This window comes from Pieris brassicae, chromosome 7 (genome assembly GCF_905147105.1).
Source record: "Pieris brassicae chromosome 7, ilPieBrab1.1, whole genome shotgun sequence".
NCBI classification, from domain to species: domain Eukaryota; kingdom Metazoa; phylum Arthropoda; class Insecta; order Lepidoptera; family Pieridae; genus Pieris; species Pieris brassicae.
Window position 1 is genome coordinate 19,619,189 of NC_059671.1, and position 25,423 is coordinate 19,644,611.

General features: G+C 33.2%; 2 protein-coding genes across 4 annotated transcripts; one reads left to right on the forward strand and one right to left on the reverse strand.

Moving 5' to 3' along the window:
• Positions 1-93: 93 nt before the first annotated feature.
• Positions 94-10,367, reverse strand: LOC123712029 (zinc finger and BTB domain-containing protein 24). 3 transcript variants are annotated; one of them, XM_045664939.1, is made up of 6 exons: positions 10,277-10,367; positions 9,236-9,405; positions 8,576-8,726; positions 4,203-4,334; positions 3,502-3,664; positions 94-1,828 (listed from the first exon to the last, which is right to left on the reverse strand). In XM_045664939.1, the coding sequence occupies exons 2-6, from the start codon at positions 9,369-9,371 to the stop codon at positions 533-535; spliced, it is 1,878 nt and encodes a 625-aa protein (XP_045520895.1). In that variant the 5' UTR covers positions 9,372-9,405; positions 10,277-10,367; the 3' UTR covers positions 94-532. The 3 variants fall into 3 exon arrangements, with proteins under 3 accessions (XP_045520895.1, XP_045520894.1, XP_045520893.1); XM_045664938.1 differs by having other exon boundaries at positions 10,033-10,367; XM_045664937.1 differs by lacking the exon at positions 10,277-10,367 and adding an exon at positions 9,813-9,903.
• A 668-nt stretch (positions 10,368-11,035) lies between these two features.
• On the forward strand, positions 11,036-24,998 carry LOC123712055. The gene is made up of 5 exons (XM_045664989.1): positions 11,036-11,149; positions 18,301-18,413; positions 22,004-22,164; positions 23,131-23,317; positions 24,356-24,998. Exons 1-5 carry the CDS (start codon positions 11,114-11,116, stop codon positions 24,507-24,509), a joined length of 651 nt encoding a protein of 216 aa, XP_045520945.1. The 5' UTR covers positions 11,036-11,113; the 3' UTR covers positions 24,510-24,998.
• The last annotated feature ends 425 nt before the right edge of the window (positions 24,999-25,423 follow it).

Sequence of the window (25,423 nt, forward strand, 5' to 3'; positions counted from 1 at the left end):
CATTTTGATTTGTGCAAGGCACTTAGGTAAGTACTATAACAATGTTTAAGGCACATTTTCATCACCATAGATTAATTTACATATACACTATAAAAAAATTGTGATGGCACATTAGTTTCGTATTATACATATATTAAAATATATACTTTATATCAAGATTACTACAAAAATATCTTACCTAATTTTATAACATGAATAAAATTTATTTTATGCCCTAACATACTTTAAATACCATAGTTTTGTACATTATTATTTAATACTATACCATCTTTGGTTGTTGTTTTTTTATAAATATTAATTGCACCATTTAAAATTATTTTTAAATATATTAATAAAATGTGGTTTAATATCACTTTTGATATAAAATTTCAATATATAATTTTTTAACAATACATAAAATATTAATAACTTTAAATTCATTATAAAGCTATAGTTCTTAGATTCTAATGTACAGCACCAGATAGTGCAATTTCTGTATGCACACAAAAACATATAAGTACACAAATAAATGCATAAACATTACTATGAAAAGCTAACTCGTTGTCATATTAAAACTTGGTGGCTTCAAAGCAGTTAACAAATCATTATTAAGAAAACGTTTAAATGTCTCCACATTTTTAATACAAATAGTAACGCAACAAGATTTTTTATCTCTTTTATCATTGGTTTGACAGCAGGTGTTATTATCTGTATCACAAGAACATGTCAACTTCTTTAAGCTCTCGGCGACACTGGCCGGTGTGTCATCGTAACACTCGTGCGTATAGACTCCATACTCTTCTAAATTTGAATTATTATGACGTTTATGATAATCTAGGAACGTGTTGTGGTTTGTATCTGTGGCTTTACCGCATCCAACTGCGCATTTCATTTCGGCGTGATTGCATTTGCAGTTCACGCATGAGCATTTATCTTCACAGCAATCTTTGCTAATTGATTTTACGTCGTTAGAGCAATTACCATTGGGATCGCATTTACAATCGACGCAGGAACAAATGCCTGCATCGGCCGCTAATTGTTCTAGAGCATTCCTCTTCTGTTTGCCGAATATATTCTCTGTCCTAACCACATACATATCGGATGGGGGTTCATTGTCGAATAGAAGAGTGTCTTCTAAAGCGAGATCCGTATTAAACAATACAGAATTGGAAGGATTTACTTCAATATTGTGCTGAACTTTCGGGGGTGGCGTATTTAGAGATCTGTCAATCGAAGGGCCGGGTTTAAGAAAATCTATTTCCGTTGGATGATCGAAGTTTGTTACCAATTCACTGTCATTAAACACTTTATCGCTGACGTCTAGTATGTTAGGCGTATCTAGATCGAAAGTTTCGACATTCGCTGTAGGAACTTCTGAATTAAGGTCTATGTAACTTTGCATGTGTGTGGGGACAAAAGTGGCAAGGGTGAATATATTTTCTGGTGTTTTCTCTTTGATGCTGACTGGAGTTTCTTGTATGGAAGCCGCTAAAGCTGTGACGTCAATCCACGGTGCCTGCAGTTCCACTTCGTTGGCTAGGGCTAATTGCATCGCTTTGGGTTTGATGTCCATATTTTTATTCCAGTCGATTTTCTTGGTTTTATCGTCGAAGGGAATTAGGTCAAGATTAGTGATGTCGTAGTTAGCGTTATCGTTAGGGTTGTCAAAAAGTAGTTCGGTAATGTCGACGTTGTTAGAGAGAGGGTTAATATCGTCTAGGCTGCCGTCAGTAGAGTTGGACTCTGTGGTGATTTTTCCGAAAGATTCGAGGAGGCTATCCCAATTCATACCATCTGGAGGTTTACCCGGAAGGGGATTTACTTTAACTGGTTGCGGCTCACTTTCCGTCTGAAAAGGCAAATAGGTAGTATAGTAATTGCAAAACCTTCTAGTCCAATCTGACTGAGGCAGGCAGGCAGCGCGTCACTGCGCAGATATTTGTTGATTTTTTTTTTATGTAATAGGAGGCAAACGGGCAAGAGGCTGATGTTAAGCGATACCGCCGCCCATGGACACTTACATTGCCAGAAGGCTGGAAGTGCCTTACCGGCCTTTTAAGAATTGGTACGCTCTTTTCTTGAATGACCCTAAGTCGAATTGGTTCGAAAATACTTCAGTGGGCAGCTGGTTCCACATAGTGGTGGTGCGCGGCAGAAACTGACTTAGAAAACGCTCAGTTATGGAACGTATATATTGTTCTTTGCTGAATTTGCACAAACGGCTGTAACGGGTCAGATCTCACTAGACATTTTTCAATTATTGCAAGTGTTTTTGTTCTATAGCAAAATAAATGACTTCAACGGTATTTTATATTATATTTATATGGATATATGTGTGATTTCTCTTTCCTATCTTTCCTACTTATTTAGTATCTTAGCGCACCTCCTCATAAAACAAGTAATTTTGTATCTATTTCAAATATGTAATTGTCATTCGGAGAAAATACTGAAACTTTTGAAAACCTATCAATTAGTACTGGGAATGAGAACTTTTTTTTTCAAACTCTTTGGTTGCATTAATTGAAAAAAAAAAGCGAATTAAGTAGTTTTTACACTGAATTAAAAAAAAAACAACATGTCACTACAATCCTTTAATACGTCTGGGCCTTGGATTTTGTATTTCGACATCATTTGTTTTTTTTTTTTTTTTTTTTAAATAGACAAGTAACAGACTTCTATTACTGACACATGTTAGCGAACATGAGACGTGCAGATTTCCTTTTGATATTTTCCTTCACCGTACGAGCGTGTTAAATGCGAACATAGATAAAAAATCGCACGCTGGAGCCACTAGGCTAACTAGGCAGTTAGTATTTTAATTAAAAAAATCTGAACATAAGGGTATGGCTTTCGGACATGCCTGGTAAATACATCATTTGTTATTGTAAATTGGCAGCAATTTCAAGTTGTTGCAACTCTATATGATTCTGACGCGAACAAATGAAATAGGCTCAAGCAAGGTAAAATATAAGGACCATATTATTTTTACAATTACATAATCGCCTACTTCAGTTTTACAGGCCAACAGTTTAATCCGTTATATTCGCGAAGAATTCAAATGAGAATTAGAGGTTACTATGAATATTATTAATAAAGAAACAATTATAATTATTAAATTATTGATTATCCATTATGTGTCAGCTGATGTTACATTTAATTAGTTTGTTAGTCTGTGGAAAAGACGTTAGTGTTGGCTTGTCAGTTAAATTAAATTCAAATATTATTTTGGTTTATAAAGAAACTGTTTTCAAGTTAAATAGCAAACTCTAAACGTTGTACCTTAGAATACATAATTCAGCAACACATTTGAGGTTCGTTCATACATTAGTATGATATGCGGAAGGCTCAATAATTATTACTCAAGTCTAACTTTTGTGTTAGGGCCACGGTATAGATAAATAAGAATGAAAGTTGTAAGTAGGCACCGCAATCGTACCGCAAGTGTAAAGCATAACGCGTGATGAAACAATCATACTACTAATGGTGAAACCGAAACTGGACCAAAGGCCTAAATGTTGTTACCTGATGTTTAGCAGCATGGGCTCTTAGGCTAGTGGGCGTTGCGAAGTGTTTTCCGCAAGATGGCGCGGCGCACGCGTGCGGCCTCGAGCCCGTGTGCGTACGCGCATGTGCCTTCAAATGGTGAGACGCGGTGAATGACTTACCGCAACCTTCTGTTCCACATCTGAAAAATAAGGTATTTTTTTTAATGAAAAAGTAAAAGTGAAGTTGGAAACACATAATTAATAGTATCATTATAAATAATTAATCAATATCAAACGTAATGCTCTGATTCAGGTATTTAAGACAGGCAGCACTATTTGGAACCAGCTAACCACTAAAGTATTTCCGAACCAATTTGACTTAGGGTGGAAGAGAAGATTCTACTATTAAAAGGCCGGCAACACACTCGCGACCTCTCTGGAATTGAGTGTCTATCGACGGCTTTGTCACCTTACATTTACCCCCGGTTATATATACCCGGTGTATATATTTAAAAAAAAGTGTCTGTAAATAAACCAGTGAAGTTGCAACCTTTTAAGGTCTGGGCCTAAGATATCTGTACCGGTTTCGTGATCATTAGGAGTTCTGTGCCTGACCCAAGCCGCCGATTTTTTGAGTTATCGCAAGTGCGTTGTTGGCCTTTTAAAATAATCTGAAATTGCTTTTAAAACCTTGTCAATCGTAAGACTTTATGCTAAAATAACGTAAATAGATCTCACTTGTACGGCCGCTCCTGTGTGTGTGTTCGTATGTGTTTTTTCAAATCGCTTAGCGTCGTAAAGAACTTCGTACAACCCTCAGCCTTGCAATTGAATGTATCACCGCTGTGTAATCTTTGGTGAGCTCTCAATCTGTAATTGTAAATGAGACGAAACAGGTGAAAAAGTTCTTAATTCACTCAAATTTTAGTATAAATTTAAAAGGCATAAACACGTAATGTTAACAATAAAGATCGAGTCAACCTTATCAGCAATTTGTGCCATAGAGCGTAGAGTAACACAGATTAGTGTATAAAAGAAAAATTACTTAGACGGTACAAATCTAGTCCAATTTAACCCTAATAAGACACAAGTTTGCGCGTTTTCTGGTAATAAAACTCCTTTCGTTGCTACTCCTCCTTCCGGTCCCAGATGGAGTACTGTCCTCACCTCTGGGCGAGAGCTCCCCAGAACCAGCTCCTTCAACTTGGCCGTATTCAACGAAGAAACGTTCGTTCGTCGACGATCAATCCCTTTCCGAACGGCTTCATTCCTTTGCGTTGCGTAGAGCTATGCGCTGCATCTTCTACCGCATTTACCATGGATAGTGTTCAGTTGTTCAGATTAATAAATGCAGGTGAGATTCGTCATCGGACGTCGACGCAGTATACGATGATCCACCCGTGTCACCTCGACGTGCGTCGTTCCAGGTTCGTTGAGTTTTTTAAGCCAGTTTTTGACGCCCTACACCTATGTGGAACCAGTTGCCCACTGAAATAACTCCGAATCAATTCGTTAACGGGTCCTTCAAGTAAACAGCGTATAAATTCTTGAAAGGCCGGGAACGCACTAAGCCCTCTGGCATGTAGTGTCCATGGGCGGCGGTATTCCGTAACATCAGGTGAGCCTCCTGCTCGTTTGCTCTCTGTTCTATAAAAAAAATCGTACTACTCAGAGAATGGAACCTTTTTAAATTACAATTAGGTACTATTAGTGAACCAATAATTTATCAAATTGTTAATGCATAAAATGAAAAACAATTCAATTAAAAAGTATTATGTTCTAAATTAGCAATAAACAACACTATAGGAAGCGTGCCAAATATCTAGCAATTCTGATCTCTGGCACAATACATTTAACGTGCGAATACCTTCCCATCCGCAATTTGTCACCTATCAATCCCCTAGCATGTTCGACACGTGATGTGATAATTTCTATTTTATTTTTTTAATTAATTACTTATAAGCTTACAGCTAACATGCATACATTATAAAACAAAATACAATACAGAAAGCCAAAACAGATTACATAGATTAACAATATATAGAAAATAAGTAAGCATATTTATAGACAAAATATTAAAAAAAAATTGAAACTAAAGAAAATTAAAATTTAGCATTTGAAACAGCAAATAATAATTAATATTTCAAAGACACTTAGACAAAATCACAGTCTTTTTGCCTCTTCAAAAACTTCCTCACATCTTCTATGGTGAGGTGGAAAATATCAATATTCTTATATGTAGTTGGTGTCATAGTTAGATAAAATCCGAAACATTAGCGAATTTTGCAGGTAATCAATAATTTGTGATCTTGTCGCATAAGGAGAAGTAATTTTAATATTAATAAACGACAGCAAATAAGGGCTATCTATCCGCCCATTAATAATTTCGTGCAATTTTTGCTTGCTCCTAGCTTGCTGACTCCGCCTATGTAATGAATCTAAATAAAAATATTTGCAAGAACCTGAATAACTATCGAAACATATATATTTTTTTAAACTAAGGAATTTCAGAAAGTTTTTTCGTATATTTTCCACAGCATTTTTATATTTTAAATAATATTCTCCATATTCCAGATAATGCTGGCATACTCCAGCACGCTTCTGACATATGCAAAATAAATACTTTTTATGCAATTAATGTTTTTAAATGACTGGCATGACCGCTTGACAAATGCTAGTTGATTATACGCTTTGCTTGTTATGTCATTGATATGTTCTGATAGGCCCATTTTTTCATCTAATAATATTCTATGGTCTATGGTCTAATAGTCTATGGGTGGTACCGATTTTGTAAATGTGTTGTATTTTTCATTTCTACGCGAAAAAGTTGTTTTATTTATTTCGTTACCATACATAAAAAAAATTACATAAATTATTCTTCTTCCAGGCAACCCAGGTAGGTATGGAGAATAAAAAATAAAAGTACCTACTGAGGGTTAAGTACAAATGCAATTAAAAATAAGGAAAAATGGACACGTAACACCAGAATGAATACTAATAAAAAAAGTCTAATGTTTAAGGACTGGTTGCTTCAAGATTCCGGCAACGCACTCGCGACCCGTCAGTATTTATGGGATCACTTTAAGCCAAATTTGTCTTTCTTGTGTTTTATAAAACAGTGTCTTTTAATATATTGGTCATTCTGTTGTTATATTTTTATTTTATTATATATTTCAATATTTTCTTATAAATGTACAGTTAATACGTTAACAAAATATATAAAAATAAAATAAATCAATGGCGCTACAACCTTTTTAGGTCTGGGCCTCAAATTTCTGTATCTGTTTCATGATCATTTGTAAATCGAATAGGCAAGTAGGTCTAGCCTTCTGTGCCTGACGCACGCCATCGACTTTTTTGGGTCTAAGGCAAGCCGGTTCCCTCACGATGTTTTCCTTCACCGTTCGAGCTAATTTTAAATGCGCATATAGCAAGAAATTTATTGGTGCAGTGCCGGGGATTGAACCTATGGCCTCAATAATGAGAGTACAGAACGCTGAAGCTAGGCCTCAAAAAAAATATATGATTAATTAAATTTATAATTATTGACACGGCCTTACTGTGGCAATTTCGTTTCTTTTTAGTTTTTACACAACGTGTTTTAAACGTAATCTATTAACATTAATATATTTTGTAAAAACCGAAAAAAACATTATTGTTACCCGTTTGGCTTAACAGATTTAATTCAAATTTTGAAAATCGTTTAAGATCGTTGACCTCTTGTGCGTTATCATGGCAACGTGATTACCTACGAAAAACATTTTATACCAAACGATCTGTGGATTATCTTGTTTACTTCTAATATCCTAAGTTATCTATAGTCAATATAAGCTAACATGTATTTACTAACAACAATACATACACTATCCTTACAGTACTAAGCATGCACGATAATTTCGGAAAATAATAAGTATCAATATCTATCGATCAATAAAGTATCAATCGATCTAAATCAAGCAATCTTTAACACATTGGAAAAATGGCGGATATAAAGAGTCAATAAAACACGACACTGTCTTTCAATATAATTCTAATAATATTGTATCGCTAACCTAACAATTGGTGAAACAAATTGAGCGAATTTCGTAATAGAAGACCATGAAAGGAAACACCAAAAATGATAAGAATAAACTAAAAAATTATAGGGCAACCACAAAGTTTTGTGGCAGATATGCGGTATAGAAATAGTTAGGCTAATACAATCAAAATTGACTCTAATTCCAGTGACATAAAGTTGATTCACAAATTTGCATTAACATCGCGCTTTGATACGAATTGGCAATTTCCCAAGTGATCATAAATCTTAAGAGTTGTTCTGTTTAGAAACTCATGTTTCGAAAACAATAACCCTTTTGTCGGATTGCATAATCGTAGTTGTCCAAGTCCAAGGTACTTGTGATGTCATAATTAATGGGGCTTGGGGCTGATAACCTCTATTAGACAGAAGCAATGTTGTAATTAATTTGTAATGTGTATGTATAAAATAAATTAAAACTGTGGCTGAAATAAATTTTGGTAGAATAACGTATATTTACTTTGGATATATTATATAATTTAATACTTTTTATGACGGTTTAACGGTTTATTTTGATATACAATTGTGTCTTGTTAAATTCAGAGGGAAATAATTACAATCGTTCGCATTGGTTATACAGAAAATACTAAAAACTTTGCTTTGAAGACATTTTGGACCTGTGCTTATTTTGAATACTTTTTTACAAAGATCGAAACTAGTATGTACGTTTTGTATATAATAACTAAAACGAAACTATTAACTTTAATTTTTGAATGGAGTAACACAATTAAATTTCCACTTCTCCTCCTGTTATAGTGAACATGCATTAATAAACTATAAAAGGTTTTAGGTATCCTCTGGAGTAGTAATGATTAAGTTAATTATGGATTTCTACAAACCAAAGATTTAAAAAAAATGGTTAGTAAGAAGGAAATGCTATACACATGCAGGATAAAATAGCTAACCAAATACAACAAAGATACCACACTAGATAGTATTTTAGTAAGGAAAATAGCAAAAAGATTCTGTTTGTATTAAATAAAGTAATAAATTATAATAATAAATTCAAATACACAATGTATGAATATGAATATACCTGTATAGAGTGTTGAATGCCTTATTACAATTTCCCATATTACATGCAAATGGTTTTGCCTTCGTGTGGGCTCGCACATGAATCTTGAGACTGTAGGATGTGAGAAACGCCTTATTACATGATGGCATCGGACATGTGAACCTGTACTCGCCTGCAAAGATAAATAGGAGATAGCTTAATTACCAAAACTTGAACTTACTAAAAAAGAGTCATGTTAGCAATAGGTGGTAAAAACAAATGATTACATCCAAACTTTAAAATACCTTTAAATAATACATACATAGTAAAAATAGTGCTAGTACTATTTAATTATTAGGTTTATTATAATCTACTTTCATATAACCAAAAGGTTTTTTCAAGTACTTACAGGCGTATCGTTAAAATAGGAAGCGAAAAGTGGGTCTAGTGAACCAATAGATATCTTTAAAAGAGTCAGTCAGTTTTCTTGATTAATTTTCAAATCTTTAGAAAAATAGCCAAGATATAAAAGCTTCAAGTTTATATATAGCTAAAAATACCAAAATAAACGATGTTTTTGTCTAAATTACATATTAATTTAATTATATTAAGAATAGACACCTAGATTTCTAGACATACAAATATAACAGATGGTAATATATTGTTTGACAATATGGTGTGTCATAAATATTTAACCATTACCTGTGTGTGTTTTCAAGTGGGTTCGTAGATTACCAACTGTACTGTATGTTCTCTCACACCCATCGTATTCACATTTATATCTTGCACTATTATCTTCTTTTACCTTGCATTTATCCATACATGCTTTAGTCTCCATGCTTTTTGACAAGATTGGTAAATGTTCATTATTTCTGGAAATTCAAAACTATTTAGAAATTTTACACTATTAACTAGAAATATATAAGATTCTAAAATATAGAAAGTATAAAGTTAAATAATAAATCTCAAACTCTTTAGACAGCAGTCAGTTCTATCAGATTGCTTTGATTGACTGAATTGGTATATAAATTGATATTTAATACATGTTCATCTTAAAAGTATAGTCAAACTGCATTAGTGCATTATGATTTGTCATAAATAAGACAGTTGTCTAAAATGTATGTAGTACTAAAAATTGTGTATTCTCAGTTCAAATATGAAATATTAAGGAAAATGTTTTGTAACCATTCATAGAATTATGATGTTTATTGGTTAGAGTAAGCAAGAAGCAAAGCATGGTTTTGTTGCGGAAATCGATGTGTTATTTAACGTAAGTTACCTTCCAACCATTAATTATGAAACCTAAGATTATTCTTAAACCATAAGACGACACAAAATTAGTATAATCACATCTCATAGTGATGGTAATGTACCAAAATAGAATGCCCAAAAATGTATTTGTGGGATAAGGACAGCATTAACATTTTGATCAATGAATGAAAGAGATCGAAGATATTATTGACAAACAGCTGATTTTTCAAAATAATACAACAACTTACCTCAATATTAAACTATTTTAAAGATGATAAATTACATATAATTTAAATTCAAAAAATAATAATTTGATTGATAAAATAATGTAAATACAGTTTCTTATAGTTTAGTTAGCTTTTAATAGTTTATCGCTGTCCTTGAAACTTTGTTTACCGCTGTCAAACTCTGAAGACCAATACTTATTGTGGTTTGTCAGAAAAACACAGAAGATCAAATTTCTTAAATAATTGAACATTACTTTATACTAACTCTTCTTTAACAGCTGCTTCGTCCCTAATTGTTTATGTTTAACTGGATTTCGACATTAATTATCATTGGTTTAAAGTTTGGAATAAGCAGTCCAGACTCCAGTTGTCAACTGTCATTTGACACTTAGCATTTTGTATTTGCTGACACTCGCGACCATAGAGTACAATTAAATATAGACAATTAACATCTGGGAACCCAAACATATTGTAAAATATATAGTATCTTTATGTTTATTTGCGGAAACATACTAAATTTCACTTTTGCAATATAACCTTATTATAAGTCATAGCATAATTCTCGTCCGCCAATGAATTGTCCGGTATAAACCGGTAGAACCGACAAGTTTTTGACAGAGGTCGCAGTGACATTTTACAACTGTTCGTCTTTACTTAATAATAACAATTAAATTTAAGTTTATTGTCCTTTCTTGAGTGGTTTTTACTAGGGTCTTAAACATACAGTTAATTCCTTGTAATTAGATAAATTTAACAAAAAAATCCTCATTGTATTTAGTAGATAGTATTTAAACTAAAAATTAGGTAGGACTTTCGTAAAAAAAATCCAATAGATGGCGTTGAAATAATTACTAATTGATGAAAAGAGAGAGTCAATTTGTACTAGAATTGGTATTTGCGGCAGCAGTATACACTCCCAAGTTCCCGTTATAATGAAAACCACTTGTTGTCTACACGGGCAGTGCGCCGACCGCACGCCCTTCTACAACCGCGAATGTGTAATCTCTACATTCGGGTCAAAATTCGCAAATGTACTGAATGTGTGCCGCGAAAATATTCAATTTAAATTTCAAGTAGTGTAAATAAACATTAATTTTTTAAAATGTGCTTAAAAAGTTCATTAGTGTGTTTTTATGTGGTAAGTTTTATTAATAAATGTATTTATGAATTACTTTAAAATAATCCAATATAATAGTTATTATTATTTCACAAAAAATATACGATATTAACAGGGACGCTATTTTAAGTGGATATAAATTATTATTTATATTCTTAATATCATTTAAGATGTATCATTATAAGTTAATATTTTACTAGTAAAGTTATACAAATGATGTAGAATTTTGTATACTATCCTATTATATATTAAATTCTTTAGTTTTATTCCTGATTTTAATCACTGAAGGTTATAATTTATTTATTAAACCATCATGTCAGTGAGAAATTGTTAAAACCGTACCTTGTATTGTTTCTTTAAATGAATATATTTAGTTATTATTGAATTAGCTTACTGTTGCCTGACTCATTAGTTATGCATTTAGAGCGAACCGTTCAGGAAGATAGGAAAAAAGGTGTGCTGTGGGTGAAGACATCATTCATTTACTGTTATCCGCAAGCCTGTAAGCGCATTACCGTGTCATTAGTCGAAGGTTGCTGACCGATGCTGTTTCCTATAATTTAAGTTGGGACCGCACTGAGATTGAACTCGTTTAGTAGAATATTTGGGAAAGACTTTTTACGTCATAAGTAATTTTTATGATTCACTTAAATTACATAAACATTGATTACACTTTCCTCAGATATTAGTAAGAATCGTACATTCTGTTCGGTAGCTTTTTAGTTTATCGCATTCATACACAGACGCGGCCATGGATATTTTTTATCTAACATTAGATTTGTCGGAGCTAATACACAAACAAAGGAAATTTAGTGTTATAAATCATAATTAAAACTACAGTCCTGTCTTCAAAGTTATTCGTATTGAGCCCAAAGTGATATGAAAAATTCATTTAAAGTGTGTCCAAAATATGTGAATAATTTTCTTCAACATCACCGTCCACGACTTCAGGCTTGGTAATGAATTTGGAGCGTTTTGTTCTACTATTTTGAAGCGGATAAATCTCGCAGTGCGTCCGACCTTAAAGCTGGCGATGTTACAAACCCGCTTAACAACTTATGACGCATTGTGAAGGGTATAATTTAGCAGTAATAATAGCGTGAAGACAGTTCCTTCTTGGATATTAGGAGCTTGTTGAGCTTGAGCTTTGACTGATATTCTATACAAAATTTATTTTTGTTTTTCACATCAGCTTGTTAAGCAAGTAAATTCAAACTGGCCAATACGGTAAAATCATATGAGTGTGATTTAAAGTAGAATATTCAAACTTTATATTCCTTTAAATACAAGACACTAGCCTCAGCGATTTTATTAAAAAAATTGAATAAAAGTAATAAAAATATAGAAAACCGTTCGCTCCATTGCGGAATTCATTGCTTTAACATTGTTTTATATATATATAACAGACGGGCAGGAGGGTCACCTGATGTTAAGTGATACCGCTCATGAACCCTCACATTGCCAGAAGTGCGAAGGCTCGCAAGTTCGAGACAGCTAAGTCGAATTGTGTTTATTTGAGGGTAAACAAGCCGCGGAACAATATATGAGGTTACAAGACACGTGAACGTTTAAAATGTCATCATTAAGACGTATGATTATTCTAACCACATACTTGGCAAAACGATGGCTTATCAGCATGAGAGCCAGGAGAAAGTATATTTAAATTACATGCTTTTATGACTCTTTGGAATTAAATAAAATTACGTATTTATTTTTCTCTAGGTCTTAAAACAACTGACGCCAAAAGGCAAGAAAGTTAATATATGTTTTAAGAAAATTTATTTTTTATATTAATTGGTCTTGTCCAAGAGGAGTATATATACTTAACGTTGAAATCGTTACTAACGTTACTCCCCAATCCCGCTGGATTCCAATAACAAAAACCAACTTGGTTTAGCTAAGAGTTCATAAATCTAAATGACACTTATACAACAAAAACTATAGGCCTCATATTGGCTTCAAGTGTGCCATGATTGTTTACGGTTCTAATTTTTAACTAAAATATAGATATATATATATATATATATATATATATATATATATGATTTTTAGTATGTAAATTAAGTTATGTTGGGTTACATAGCTCACGTCACAACAATTTAATAGTATGCACTTTCAACGTTACATCCCTATAATCCAAAAATGCATAGAGAAAAATCAAAGAAAAAAAGAGTAATGGAAAAATATGAAGGAGGTTTTTACCCCCAACTTCTGCTAACACAACTAATAGTCGCGATTAAAATAAGTGGCGGAGAGTTTATTGCTAGTTCTTCTCTTCAGTTCTACACCCTTGATTTCAGAACTGACAGTAAATTTGAAGCATTTCATATATATTCATTTATTTTAGTCATTCAAGTGGATGAAGCGAGGGAGGTTTGTCAGGACTGTAGCAACTGGACATCCGTTATCCTATTCCTTCAGAGAAAATGATATAGGCATAAATACAATAAATTAGTTTGTTTTATCACAGTCAAAATGAAATTCAAATCATTTGGCATTTCGATTCATATCGGTCCACGGACTGAGGAAGAAAAGAGATTGTTCTGATAAATTATCAATTCAATGAGTTTGAGATACTTTAAGTCGGTTAAAAATAGTAATAGGTAACAAATTTTGCTTTAGTGTTTCCGACAGATCTTCAACTTTATAAATATATATTTTAGTGAAGTTTATTATCAAATTGAAACGACTTGCCTTTGTTGTGTAAGTAAGTATTTATAATAACAATTAGTTAAGCTCGAATTAATTAAATACTATTATGTTATTTTATGGATATTTATTTAAATAGTCGTAACGGTGTTTGGTTAGCAGGTGCCCAATGATGGTAACATGGCATGTGCGCTGTGACGGGATTCGAAATGAGTTCAAACTTGTATGAGTCAGCAAATTGTATCAATAGGTAGAAAAATAGTTCATTACGATTTTAATAGTTATATTATTGGAAGTTATTCTAAATTCACCCTTGTGTATTGTGTATATTAACAAGAGATATTTTCTTAATGCTTACGGTAAGAAAATAACGGAAATATTTTTTTTTAATATAATTCACTGCAAAATATTTTTTTTTTAATTTTATGGCCTGGCAACGAGACCTTTAAGCCAACGACTGCAAAATAAGTGTTGTGCCATAGACACGAAAATCGACTGCGTATTTCAGGCGAAAGGTTGATCATATTGATATAGAAGAAAAAGATTATTAAGCTGTTTTTTAAATATTTATTGTTAAGGTACCGAAATGATGTACTAGCAAAAACAAATTCTTCGTTGCTTAAAACTGAAATTGAAATTTCAAATAAAGATTATCCCGTTATTATACTGACCACTGGTCAACAATGATTATTCAAACAGCGTCGTGCTGTCCTCAGTGCTCTAAAATATTTACTTTCTCTGGGTTTTCAACAATTTTCACTTTTTTATCTACTTTACCTCATTTGTTTTTACCTTTAAAATTGCTTATAACGAAATGTTACACTCATAAATTATCTGTGAAATCCTTATCAATTACATTGGTTTATAATAATTAATTTCTTGCATAGCAATCTTAATATGTACACTTGAAGCTTTAAAATCTAAAAATACGTATTCTGTATATAGCTTTAATTTAAATATAGAACTTCGATTTGTCTTAATAAATTTGAATTTGGAACCTGTAAGGTCCACCAACCACAAACTTTAAAAAGTGGTTTACGTTCTGTGGCTTTTAATCGAAGTGGAAGTCTGTGCACTTGTCATGTTGGATTTTCTTTATAGGTTCAATGACATGTTATAAATCTGGCCTAGAAATATGACACGGCCACTTTCTTCGAGGGCTTTACGATTCAACGCACATAACTATACACAATTACTCTTCCCTCTTCCGGTCGATTTTATTATATTAGTATATCTTCTTCTTTTAATGCCTCTCCATTACTGGAGATTGGCAGTCAGTCTCTTGAAGCCTTGTCCTTTGCCAGATGCAGAAACTCTTCCTTAGTTGCAATATCCGTCCACTAACGTTGCGAAGCCATGATTACTTCCACCAATACGCGGCTTACCCTGGATTTTAGCCATTATTATTAATTGAAGTAGGTGGTAGTGGCCATGGCGCAACACGTTGCCCAGGTACGCAACATTCCGTTGTTTAATGTTCTGCATGCATATGTTTTTTCGATATTCCTACTAGTTTCAGAATTTCTGCTTATACGAAGCATGCGACGATAACACCACATCTTAAATGATTCTAAGCACATTAAATGATTCTTGAATTGTCTTTACAACCGTACAGAACAATTGGCCATATACAACAAAGGATAATTCGGACTCCGAGTTTAATGGTCAAGTGACGACAGCACAAAACTTTCGATAAGAAAGAAGATAATATATATATATTAGTGTATACATAGTATTATAATTAAAAAATATAATAAAATAATTTAATTCGCAAAAATGATGTAAGTACCCTCAAATATGTTCGTTTGTCATAGCTTTTATTTTTTATTAAATTTCCTGCTAAATTTTCTCCTGAAAGGAATATATTTGTGATGTGTTTAGCTACCATAAGCACCCCAGACATACTACTACTACATACATAGACATACACAATACACACAGTATTGTGTGTGCTTCGAGCGCATAAGTAGTAGAAAAATCAAAATGGTAGCAAAAACACTGTCTGGAACAACTTACAAGATACGTATAATATAAAATTTTCTCTCTTTGGAGACTTGTTTGTGGCTTGGGCCCCATAAACTACTACTACTACTGACTAATCATTAAACATTTAATTATCTCTGGAACCTTATGAGCTTTATTGTACTATACTAATAGGTACGGAGAGAAGATAACGTTGCTGAAGCCAGCATGCATTGGTGGAAGTGGCGAAAAATAAAGCTTAATGTAAAAGCTGTATTAATAACTTAACTGACATAGATTTCCTAGTAATTTCTGTCTAGATATCTAGTTCTTGACTTGAACAGGAATTGTGCCAATAGGCCATGGCACACATTCAGTTTCTGCCTATGAGCACGTTTGACCGTGAAATCGTGCCTCGAAATTATATCGTGAATCATGATAATAATTATTGAATTTGTCCGTTCAAATACCTACTTACCTAGATAATAAATTTATTACAAAAGATTCAATATATTTTGCCTCCTTTCAGAGATTCATTTGTAGTGTATTATTTGTTTAATATACTTGGTTATTATTAGGTTGAAAACATACCATATAGTATGTGTAACAGCAATTTTAATTTAGTGGCTTGAAGGCGTCTCGAAACCTAAACTTTTGAGTTCGAATCATGACTTTGCATCAAAGGACGTGTGTCACGTGAGGAAACCACGTGACTTACAATCAACGGCGTGTGTCAACTCGGCTGACTTGCAAATTAAGAAAAAAAGAGTGTAAGGCTAATTGTCGTAACCCCATTGTTTTTTTTTTTGTAAAATTTTAAACTATCTTTTTTATTAGACCAGCCCTTTATATTTTTCGTTAGATAGATACTTTAGGTGAAAATATAAAATATACTCAGGCAACATAGATACACAATTGTTGTGATTTTTTTTTAAATACTTGGGCCTTATTGTAGCATATAAGTAAATAATATTACAGTAATGTTGAGTTGGATTCATCGTATTAGTACGAAAAAGCTACGGTAGTCAAACGGCTCATTTGATGTTAAGTGATACCACCGCCCACGGACTCACATTGCCAGAAGACTTGCAAGTGCGTTGCCGGCCCTTTAAGAATTGGAACGCTCTTTTTTTGAAGGACCCTAAGTCTAAGTGATTCGGATATACTTTAGTGGGCAGCTGGTTCCACATAGAATCCGTTGTCCAATAAAAGCAAGGGTATAATGTTTTATATCCCATGGCTTATTTACTTTAATGTAAGGCTGACCCACAATTCAATGAAAATATAGCCTTTATTCGTATAATAAAGTATTTACAAAATTCGCTTTTATTCTATATGTATAACATTCGCACATAATTTTCGATTGTAAAAGTACAACAAACATTGTAGTCTAACCTACGAAACAATTGAAAAGTGTTTTCTATGAATAAATAAAAATCCAGAATGAATTTATCAATATTCTATTATAGTAAAACATTTCGTGATCACCCCCAGTGACTCTTTATACCTAAAACTTACCATTATGTGGTGTAAAGTACTGGAAAGTCCAAAATAATATTATCAATAACGCGTAATTCAATCCCCGCCCGTAACGTTTTACAAGAGGACCCCCCCCCCAATTCGTTACGTTATACTTGAATGATCCCTAAAGAACGCCCAGGGACCATAATTTGTTATAATTTTCTATTTATCAATTCATTATTATTAATAAACAATAAATTTGCAACTTTCACGTATTAACTTTCGATATCTTTTCGCTTTCAGTTATAAATCGGTTTTTCATAATTCATGACCAATTCGCCAATACGATTTCGCACAGCTGTTTGGCGTTTATTAGCTTTTAATCTGTTTAATTTAATTCTTATATAATCTGACTTTAGATATAATTTTATCGCGACGAGCAATTAATTAGTTAAGTATTCTATTAGGTTTTGTCGATATAAACTGTATGTGTATTATTGTATATTAATCTGTTTAAAAGCAATTATTATTACAATTGTATATACATTTCCAATTTCTTAACCTGCAAAGTAATAATACAAAAAAAGTTTGGTCCTTGTGGCAGTGTACCTACCGTTAACGCTGGTAGCATTTGCTCGCTGTATTACGATACTTATTCGTTGAGCGAGGAACCTTATTTTGTAATTAGGGAAAATAAATATTACATTTCCTAATTAATCTTCTCCTTATCCGGTACACTCTTGACAGAGCGGTCGTGATCGCTATGTAGTAGTGGTAATCAAAGGGGCGGATGTGATGCGCTTCACGACATTTCGCCATCGTTGCCTATTAATGGTCATCCTGCTACACTCATTGAGTGTACCTCCTACGGCAGACTTGATCTGGTCAGTCCAACGCGTAGGTGACCTTCCGCGCGTTCTAGTGCCTTCCATCTTCCCCTGGACGCCAAGGCCTTTTGTGGACTGATCACCACGTCGAGATACTAACTAAATACACCTAATTAACATTTTTTTCATGAAGTTTTCTTTGCAGTAAGCGCACGCGCACGATAATTCGCACGAAAAACACTTTTTTCTCAAAAATGTATTTTATATTTTCAGGCTATAATCACGAGTTGCGTGGTCAGTGATTGCGGGCCTCGGTTGAAGTATGCTTGGGGTGACGCTCTTCAAGGCACAGATTGTCCTGGACCCGAGGGTGCCCCGTATCCCAGGTACATTGTTATTTATCAGCTATCTGCATAATAAATCCAAAATTCGAAATACTTTTGTTGAAAAGGGTATATATATCCTCTGCTAAAGAAAACACGTACTTACGTTAAGTAAAAATACCAATGTTGGTCCACTTTTGACATCAGGTGAGTCAAAGACAAATAAAGTAAATAGACAAATCATTCCTAAGGAAAAGCCGTAACTCTGTTGTATGTCAAGCTGTATGAAAATAACAAATATTTACCTAATAATTCTAAATGTTTATAAACCGCTTAGAAATATACTTTGTCTTCGGTGTCGACTAATTCTTAAACCTACAGCAACACTTAGTTTATTTTGTCTAGTTATCACAAAACATAATATTAAACCGTAAAGAATTTTTTGGCGGCCACCTCGCTATATCCTTGAATCGTACCTAATAATGAAAAAATGTAACAGGATTTTTTTAATTCTATGCGGCATTTGTTTTTTGGGATGAGTTGATAAGCTAAACAATAATGTTACACAGAAGGATAAAGACGCCAGGAAGAACTGTCTATTAGATACCTTCTTCGTTCCTTGCATTTGTAGCTTGTTACATGGCGAAAGTTATTTGTTTTGTTTCAATTAAAATACGTTATAAATTATACAGAGCAAGTGGCGTGAATGTCCAATACCTGGGGTCTCCGTTAAGTAAGTGAAATATAAGGATAACAATACTTAGAAATAACTTTGGAAAATGTAATTTTACTTCTATTACTGTTATAGGTTTAACATTTATAATATGTCGAAATTAAAAAACAATTATAACTACTTTGAGAGTAGTGGTGAGTAGACAGATAAAATTACTTAACTTTAAATAAAATCCCAAATAGTTCACCATACACCCTTGATTTGAGAACTGGCAGTAAATGTAAAATTAGTAGCATTTTATATACATTTCTGTTTTTGACGTTTATAAGTGTACATTGTGTTACCTATATGAATAAATGATTTTGAATTTTGGATACAAAAACACTTGCTAAACAATATACAAATATTATTAGGAATGGAATAAAATAAGTTACATTGACAAAAATCTAAAAAAAAATCAATTGCATCTTAGCTTTATATTAAAACCACGAAACGTGTCAAAAACATTTATATAAATATCTATTGCCAATAATTTTGTATTTTTATTTTATTAATTATATGGAAGTAAGAAGTAATCACAATTTTCTTAACCTACAAAGTAATAATAAAAACAATTAAAAAGAAAATCAAAACAAATTTAAAATGTTGGTCCCTGTGTCACTGTATCTTTCCAATATTTTTTTTACATTATACAGTATCTGTTCACCGAATTCAGAAAAATTCCAATCAAAGGCGTGTTTAAGAGCAGACATGGATGTTGTCACTTGATGTGATCCTCTTGGAGGAATGTGACTGAACGGAGCAGAGAACGCAACGCACGAACTATTTTCTTGTGGACAAGTCGTCATACTTGATATTACGACCGTACGAGGCGTATAAATATTTAATGGTCTACGGGAATCTAGTAACTAAGTTCATTCACTTGAAGCCATTAAAACAAGTGCGAACGTTCAGCCCTAGTAATACTACAAAAAAAAATATTTAGCAGGCTAATACTACTTTAGAAAGTGGCGATGATTCAGAATGTAGGAAAACGTTGACGCACTTTTCGGATAAGTTTGAAATTCGAAACTTAATGATATGTAGGATTACCTGCAGGCTGATTAGCTAGAAGCCTAGGGCGAAAAATTTGATGGACGAATTTTTTTTGACAATCTAGTTATCAAAAAGATTTCTGCTTGGCGGTTTTTTGATATTTTACATTTTCCTTCTACCAACCCAAAAATGCAGTCCTACTTATTGTGCTTAAAATATAAAACCTAATGAAATTAGTTAATTTCAACGAAAAATACAAAAAATATAGTACATGACAATTGAAGAGGCAAGGAGGGCAAACGATTCACAGACTATACCTTGACAATTATATATTGAAAATATTCACCCTTCTTTCCTTATACAAAAACATAAATATTGTAAGGTTCCTGGGTCAACGGGATGCTTTAAATAATAGAGGTTTATTAATTTACTCTATATTAACCACTCGCGTGTTACAATAGAATATGAGCGAAATAATGACGTGCTAATTGCAGTCAAAGAGAGTGCCTACGTCTGGCTATGCTCTCGGGGTGTAACTCCCATGATTTAGTTAATCGCTATGAACGAATAACTGTAATGTAGAAGAGAGTGCCTACGTCTGGCTATGCTCTTGGGGTGTAACTCCCATGATTTAGTTAATCGCTATGAACGAATAACTGTAATGTGGAAGAGAGTGCCTACGTCTGGCTATGCTCTCGGGGTGTAACTCCCATGATTTAGGTACGTACAAACATAGGAATTTGTCACTATTGTAAAAGAGCAAAAATGTACGAACCTTGGCACGTACATAGGGATCATCACGCTTATAATTCTAAGATAGCCTGAGTGAGGAAAATCCTTGGCTCGTACACATATAAAAAAGCAGGTTACATAATGATTATCAGTAAAAGTAGCAGTAAACAATCCAAATCTAATCTTAGAACTGTTAAATATGACGATAGTGACATCTACAGTCTGTACGAACACATCACACCTCGAATGGCCTTACACTATTAGCCGGTGAATCGGCTTAACAATCCTCCCTTAGGTTATAGGAAAATATTCAAGTATTTAAAAACACATATGTGAGATTTCATAACTTTCAGTCAAACAAGGGATCAATCTACAAATGAAACAATTATTTCTATATCATTTGATTCAACGATATTTATTGCGCCCAGTTTAGCCACATTTGGAGATGGAGTAGCTTTTTCTGACTTCTACTTATTTGTCTTAATGTATTTAAAAGATGTTGATGTGTGGAACTATGTTGCGCTCTTCTTGCGACCTAAATTATGCATCTTCAACCAGTTTAACCAATGACTGCCTTGAACGCCCCAGTGGCCCCAGATAGAACTCTGTAAGCATGATTCACGGTATGACATACTGATTATAGGGGTGGCTACACAATTCTTATGTGTTTTTAAGTATAATTCGGATTAATTTAATCATTAATGTTTTGGAAATTGCTACGGTACACGGATCCCGTTTTCTTTAACAATAAGTTAATAACGGCCATGGGAATTTCCCACCTGAGACTCATTATATTGTGAAGTCTTTTGACTCTAGACTTCTGACATCTGACAGGTTTTATTAATTCCTAGTATCTGTGTTTCCAAACGTAAAGTTTTCAAAGTTTGAAATAAGAATCTACCTTTGTTTTTATAGTTTTGCAATTTGAGCAGTAGCACGCATGAAATTATATTAGTTTATAGTAGCAGACCTAGATGGCGCTAACTTACATTACATTAAAGCTTTCAATTTAAACTTTTTTAAATCGATCTCTCTTTCTCATAGTCTATAGTTTAAGCTCGCACGTGACATAAACATAAATCTTCTGTAACTGCGAATTTATTACTTAATCTAGAACTTATTATGAACAAACCCACGAGCTTTTCGTCTTATTAGCAAGTAATATTATTTTACAAAGAAATCATACATTTTATTCAAAACTAATCGTTTTCAGGCAAATGGTAAACCGGGCGTTAAAATCGGGACCCTGGGGTCAATCTTCACGTCAAGGGCGGGATATGAAAACAGTAAATCCGGGGCTGATGCGAAGAGCATTGTTGGAGGCCCATGAAAAATACTCCGAGGGGTTAATGCTGGCGCCAACTAATAGAACAGGTAACATTTAATTATACAATATCATGCAGACTTATTCCGAAACTTTAATCGCAATTGTTGTACATTTGTCGCTACATCCGCTATCATCGACAATCCGCAATTAGAACCCATACTTTGATGGCGTGAATCGTGCTACTGAAGTGGTTCCGAGTGCTAAGATGTTCCTCCATATTATACACCGGGGCTTAGCACTGGCTAGTCTGTGCTTAAACTCTGCTACTGTACCTTCTTAAGACTTATTAATCCTCAATTTTTAAAGATACATTTTACCATTATTCAAAGGGCTAGTCTCAGTGATTTTATGGAGGGTTTAGTGGAGATCTGCTAGATGAAAAAAATTACGATTTAAATGAAGAAAACCAATATTTCTCATCTCTTGTGAGTAATACTCGTTAAATAAGACTACAGTACAAGAAACGTACCAGCTAAAAAAAAATATAATGCCGACAGTAATGCTATATTTATTTATTTCGCGTAATCCCACAGCTAACATAAATTATATATAACAAAAATACTAAATACTAAAGATTTAGCCGAAAATGGATTACATAATATGTAGCCAACATTTACAAAATAATAAAATCAATAAAAATTAAGAAAAACACTTTTCGAACGGATTGAAGCTATGTATTATAATTATTTACATAATTCTAAATTTTAATTTTTTTCCGACGTTTCGCGTGCTTTTCAGTGTGCGTGGTCACGGTGACACCGTGGTTGTGTTTTAATGGAGGTGTTTTAATAATAATACATAGCTTCAATCCGTTCGTAAAGTGTTTTTCTTAATGTGTAACAGCTATGTTAACAAAAGACAGTCAATAAAAAATATTCAATACATTTGACTAAGTTTGGCTGTGTTGTGTGATGGTGTGTATGTAGTGTGTGCTCATTATCCATTATTAAGCGCTATAGATATTCTTAATACAATGAGTATATTTTAGTTACCATCAATTCATCTATTTTCAGCACGTGCATCAAGCCTTCCGGGATTAGCTCCAAGTTCGCCAAGCACTTGCGGCGGAACCAGATTATGTAAAACCCGTTATAACACTACAGCACCTATGTACGGTGTGTCTTTAACATCTGGTCAACCTGTCACTATCGTTCAGAAGTTCCCTGATCTTTTACAGCAAGTCGTCTTTGAAGTTTGCGAGTAAGATTATATTTTTAATTATGATGATTTTGAATCACAATGACTGAGCCTACAACTTTAGTTCCACATTAGACCGCCACGTTAACGAAAGATAAAGAACTTAAAATATTTTAAGTACACCATAATTATTTTCTTGTCCTCGCAGCCAATTAGCTTTATTAGCCATTCATTCAACAGCCAAGCCTTTTAACTGAACAGCGCCGTTTAACTAGCGACCTGATTAAATATAATAAATTAATACTTAGGTCATTCGTAAGCCTTTATGAAATAAAAAAGCTGAAACATCTGACATAAGAAATTCTTTAGTGTATTATATTAGCGTATTATTTAGTGTATGTAACGTATTAGTTTGCTTACACTTCACCGTACAAATTTCATTTCGACACTATACTGAAAATTTGGAGTAAATAGCTAAAAGTGGAACTGAATTTTAATTAACATTACGTGAACAGTATACATTACTTGCATTTTCTGCAAGTTATGTGTACGTCATTGATTCAAGTAATTTGCGTAGGTGTTTGATCAAATGGCTGAATGAAAGAGTCCGGGCTGTTGATTGAACGGCTAATAAAGCTGGCTACGACATATATAAGAATTAGACAGTATGACTATGTCAAATCTAATACTTTTTTGACACATGGGAGTCATAGTTAGCGCTTAGTCACGGGTGACATTTAGAAACCAGTCTTAGTCTGAACGTCAAAAATGTAAAATGTAAGTCTGTATACGTTGAAATCCGACAAAAATAATAACTATAAGATTATGAGTGGAAAGATATTCGTGGAATTTGAGATCGCTGCAAAAACACTTAAGTTTTTTTAGTTATCATGATACTATGAAAATAGTAAATCAAATTACTTAATTACACAAACACTATTGGACCTTAAGTGTTTTTCTGCATTTGTTTGAAACTCCTTTTCATATTTCCATTATCTCACGTCAAATTTTTAATAATATTAGGTTCGAGAAACCCTTATAACAAACTGTAGTACTTGGCAACATCGTACAGAATAAAGAATTAATTAATTTTCATTTCAGGTCAAGCGAATGCTCAGTTATCCGTGGTTCGTGTACACAGACGTATGTTCCCTACCTCTTTCTCGTATTGCCATTGGGTCCTGTGACGTTAACTGGGCAGGATTACGTTCTTGTGGAATCTGGATGCGTGTGTAGGCCAGACCCAATTGTGTAGCGAATATTTTGATGGTATTGCAAGAATTATTTGGTTAATGCGACTATTTTAACGGATATAAACGTAAATTATTTTCACAACGACATCTCCGTTTACAAGTGGCGAGAGTTTATAGTCGTTGATGATGTTTTATAAAAAAAGTATTAAATCACAATACACGATATAACATTTGTACATTTCATTTTTCATAATACATCTATAGTAAATGGATCTTGTCATACGGTGTAGGGATTTTAAATATTTACGCTATTCACGTAATATTCAGCAGGGCTACTCTGGAATCAATTGGCTGTTGTTTGTTATTAAACGTAAACTAATCTTAATTCGTAGTGGAGATGTCGCGATATTTGTACAGATACCGGCAAACTTCTTGAGCATTAAACAAAGGAGTGGGGGAAAGTTTGCGCATCGTCCCGTTGACGTCAACTGATTGACCAATCACGCGATCGACACGTCACCAAAGTGTTACCTAAAAATCGCTTCTGCACAGGCAATGACGTCTGTTTAAGATGTTTGCCGGTATCAAACATTAAATTGACGACGCTATAGGTTAAGGGTAACCTTGCTGTTGTTGTTAATTAATAATTTTAGGAGTTTATGAGGAGGTTTAAATTTTATTAAAAAATTGATTAAATAAAAATTGAAAAAATATATTCTGGGTTATACGGAGTCATTCATAAGTGTGAAAGTTTTTACTAATGAGTAGCAAGAAATAAAAATATGGTAAAAAGTATTAGTTAAGTTTAAGTTAGTTTAAAAATGCATTTATTAGAAAACTTAATAAAATACTTAATTAGCCTAGGTTTTGTATAGACTGAAATTTTAGTATTTTGTTAATTTATTTAGAAAAATATAATTATATTTTTTCATATGTTATATTTATTATATATATTATAATTGTGTTTAAGTTATTT

What these genes read in the sequence shown, in the direction of transcription:
- LOC123712029 (XM_045664937.1), bottom strand. An exon ending in ACACAGGAGCGGCCGTACAA is followed by an intron (nt 3,665 to 4,202) that starts GTGAGATCTATT and finishes CTTATTTTTCAG; the next exon opens with ATGTGGAACAGAAGGTTGCG. An exon ending in CCCATGCTGCTAAACATCAG is followed by an intron (nt 1,829 to 3,501) that starts GTAACAACATTT and finishes TTGCCTTTTCAG; the next exon opens with ACGGAAAGTGAGCCGCAACC.
- LOC123712055 (XM_045664989.1), top strand. Translation starts at nt 11,114, where the DNA reads ATGTGCTTAAAAAGTTCATTAGTGTGTTTTTATGTG. An exon ending in GAGGGTGCCCCGTATCCCAG is followed by an intron (nt 18,414 to 22,003) that starts GTACATTGTTAT and finishes AATCGTTTTCAG; the next exon opens with GCAAATGGTAAACCGGGCGT. An exon ending in GGCGCCAACTAATAGAACAG is followed by an intron (nt 22,165 to 23,130) that starts GTAACATTTAAT and finishes ATCTATTTTCAG; the next exon opens with CACGTGCATCAAGCCTTCCG.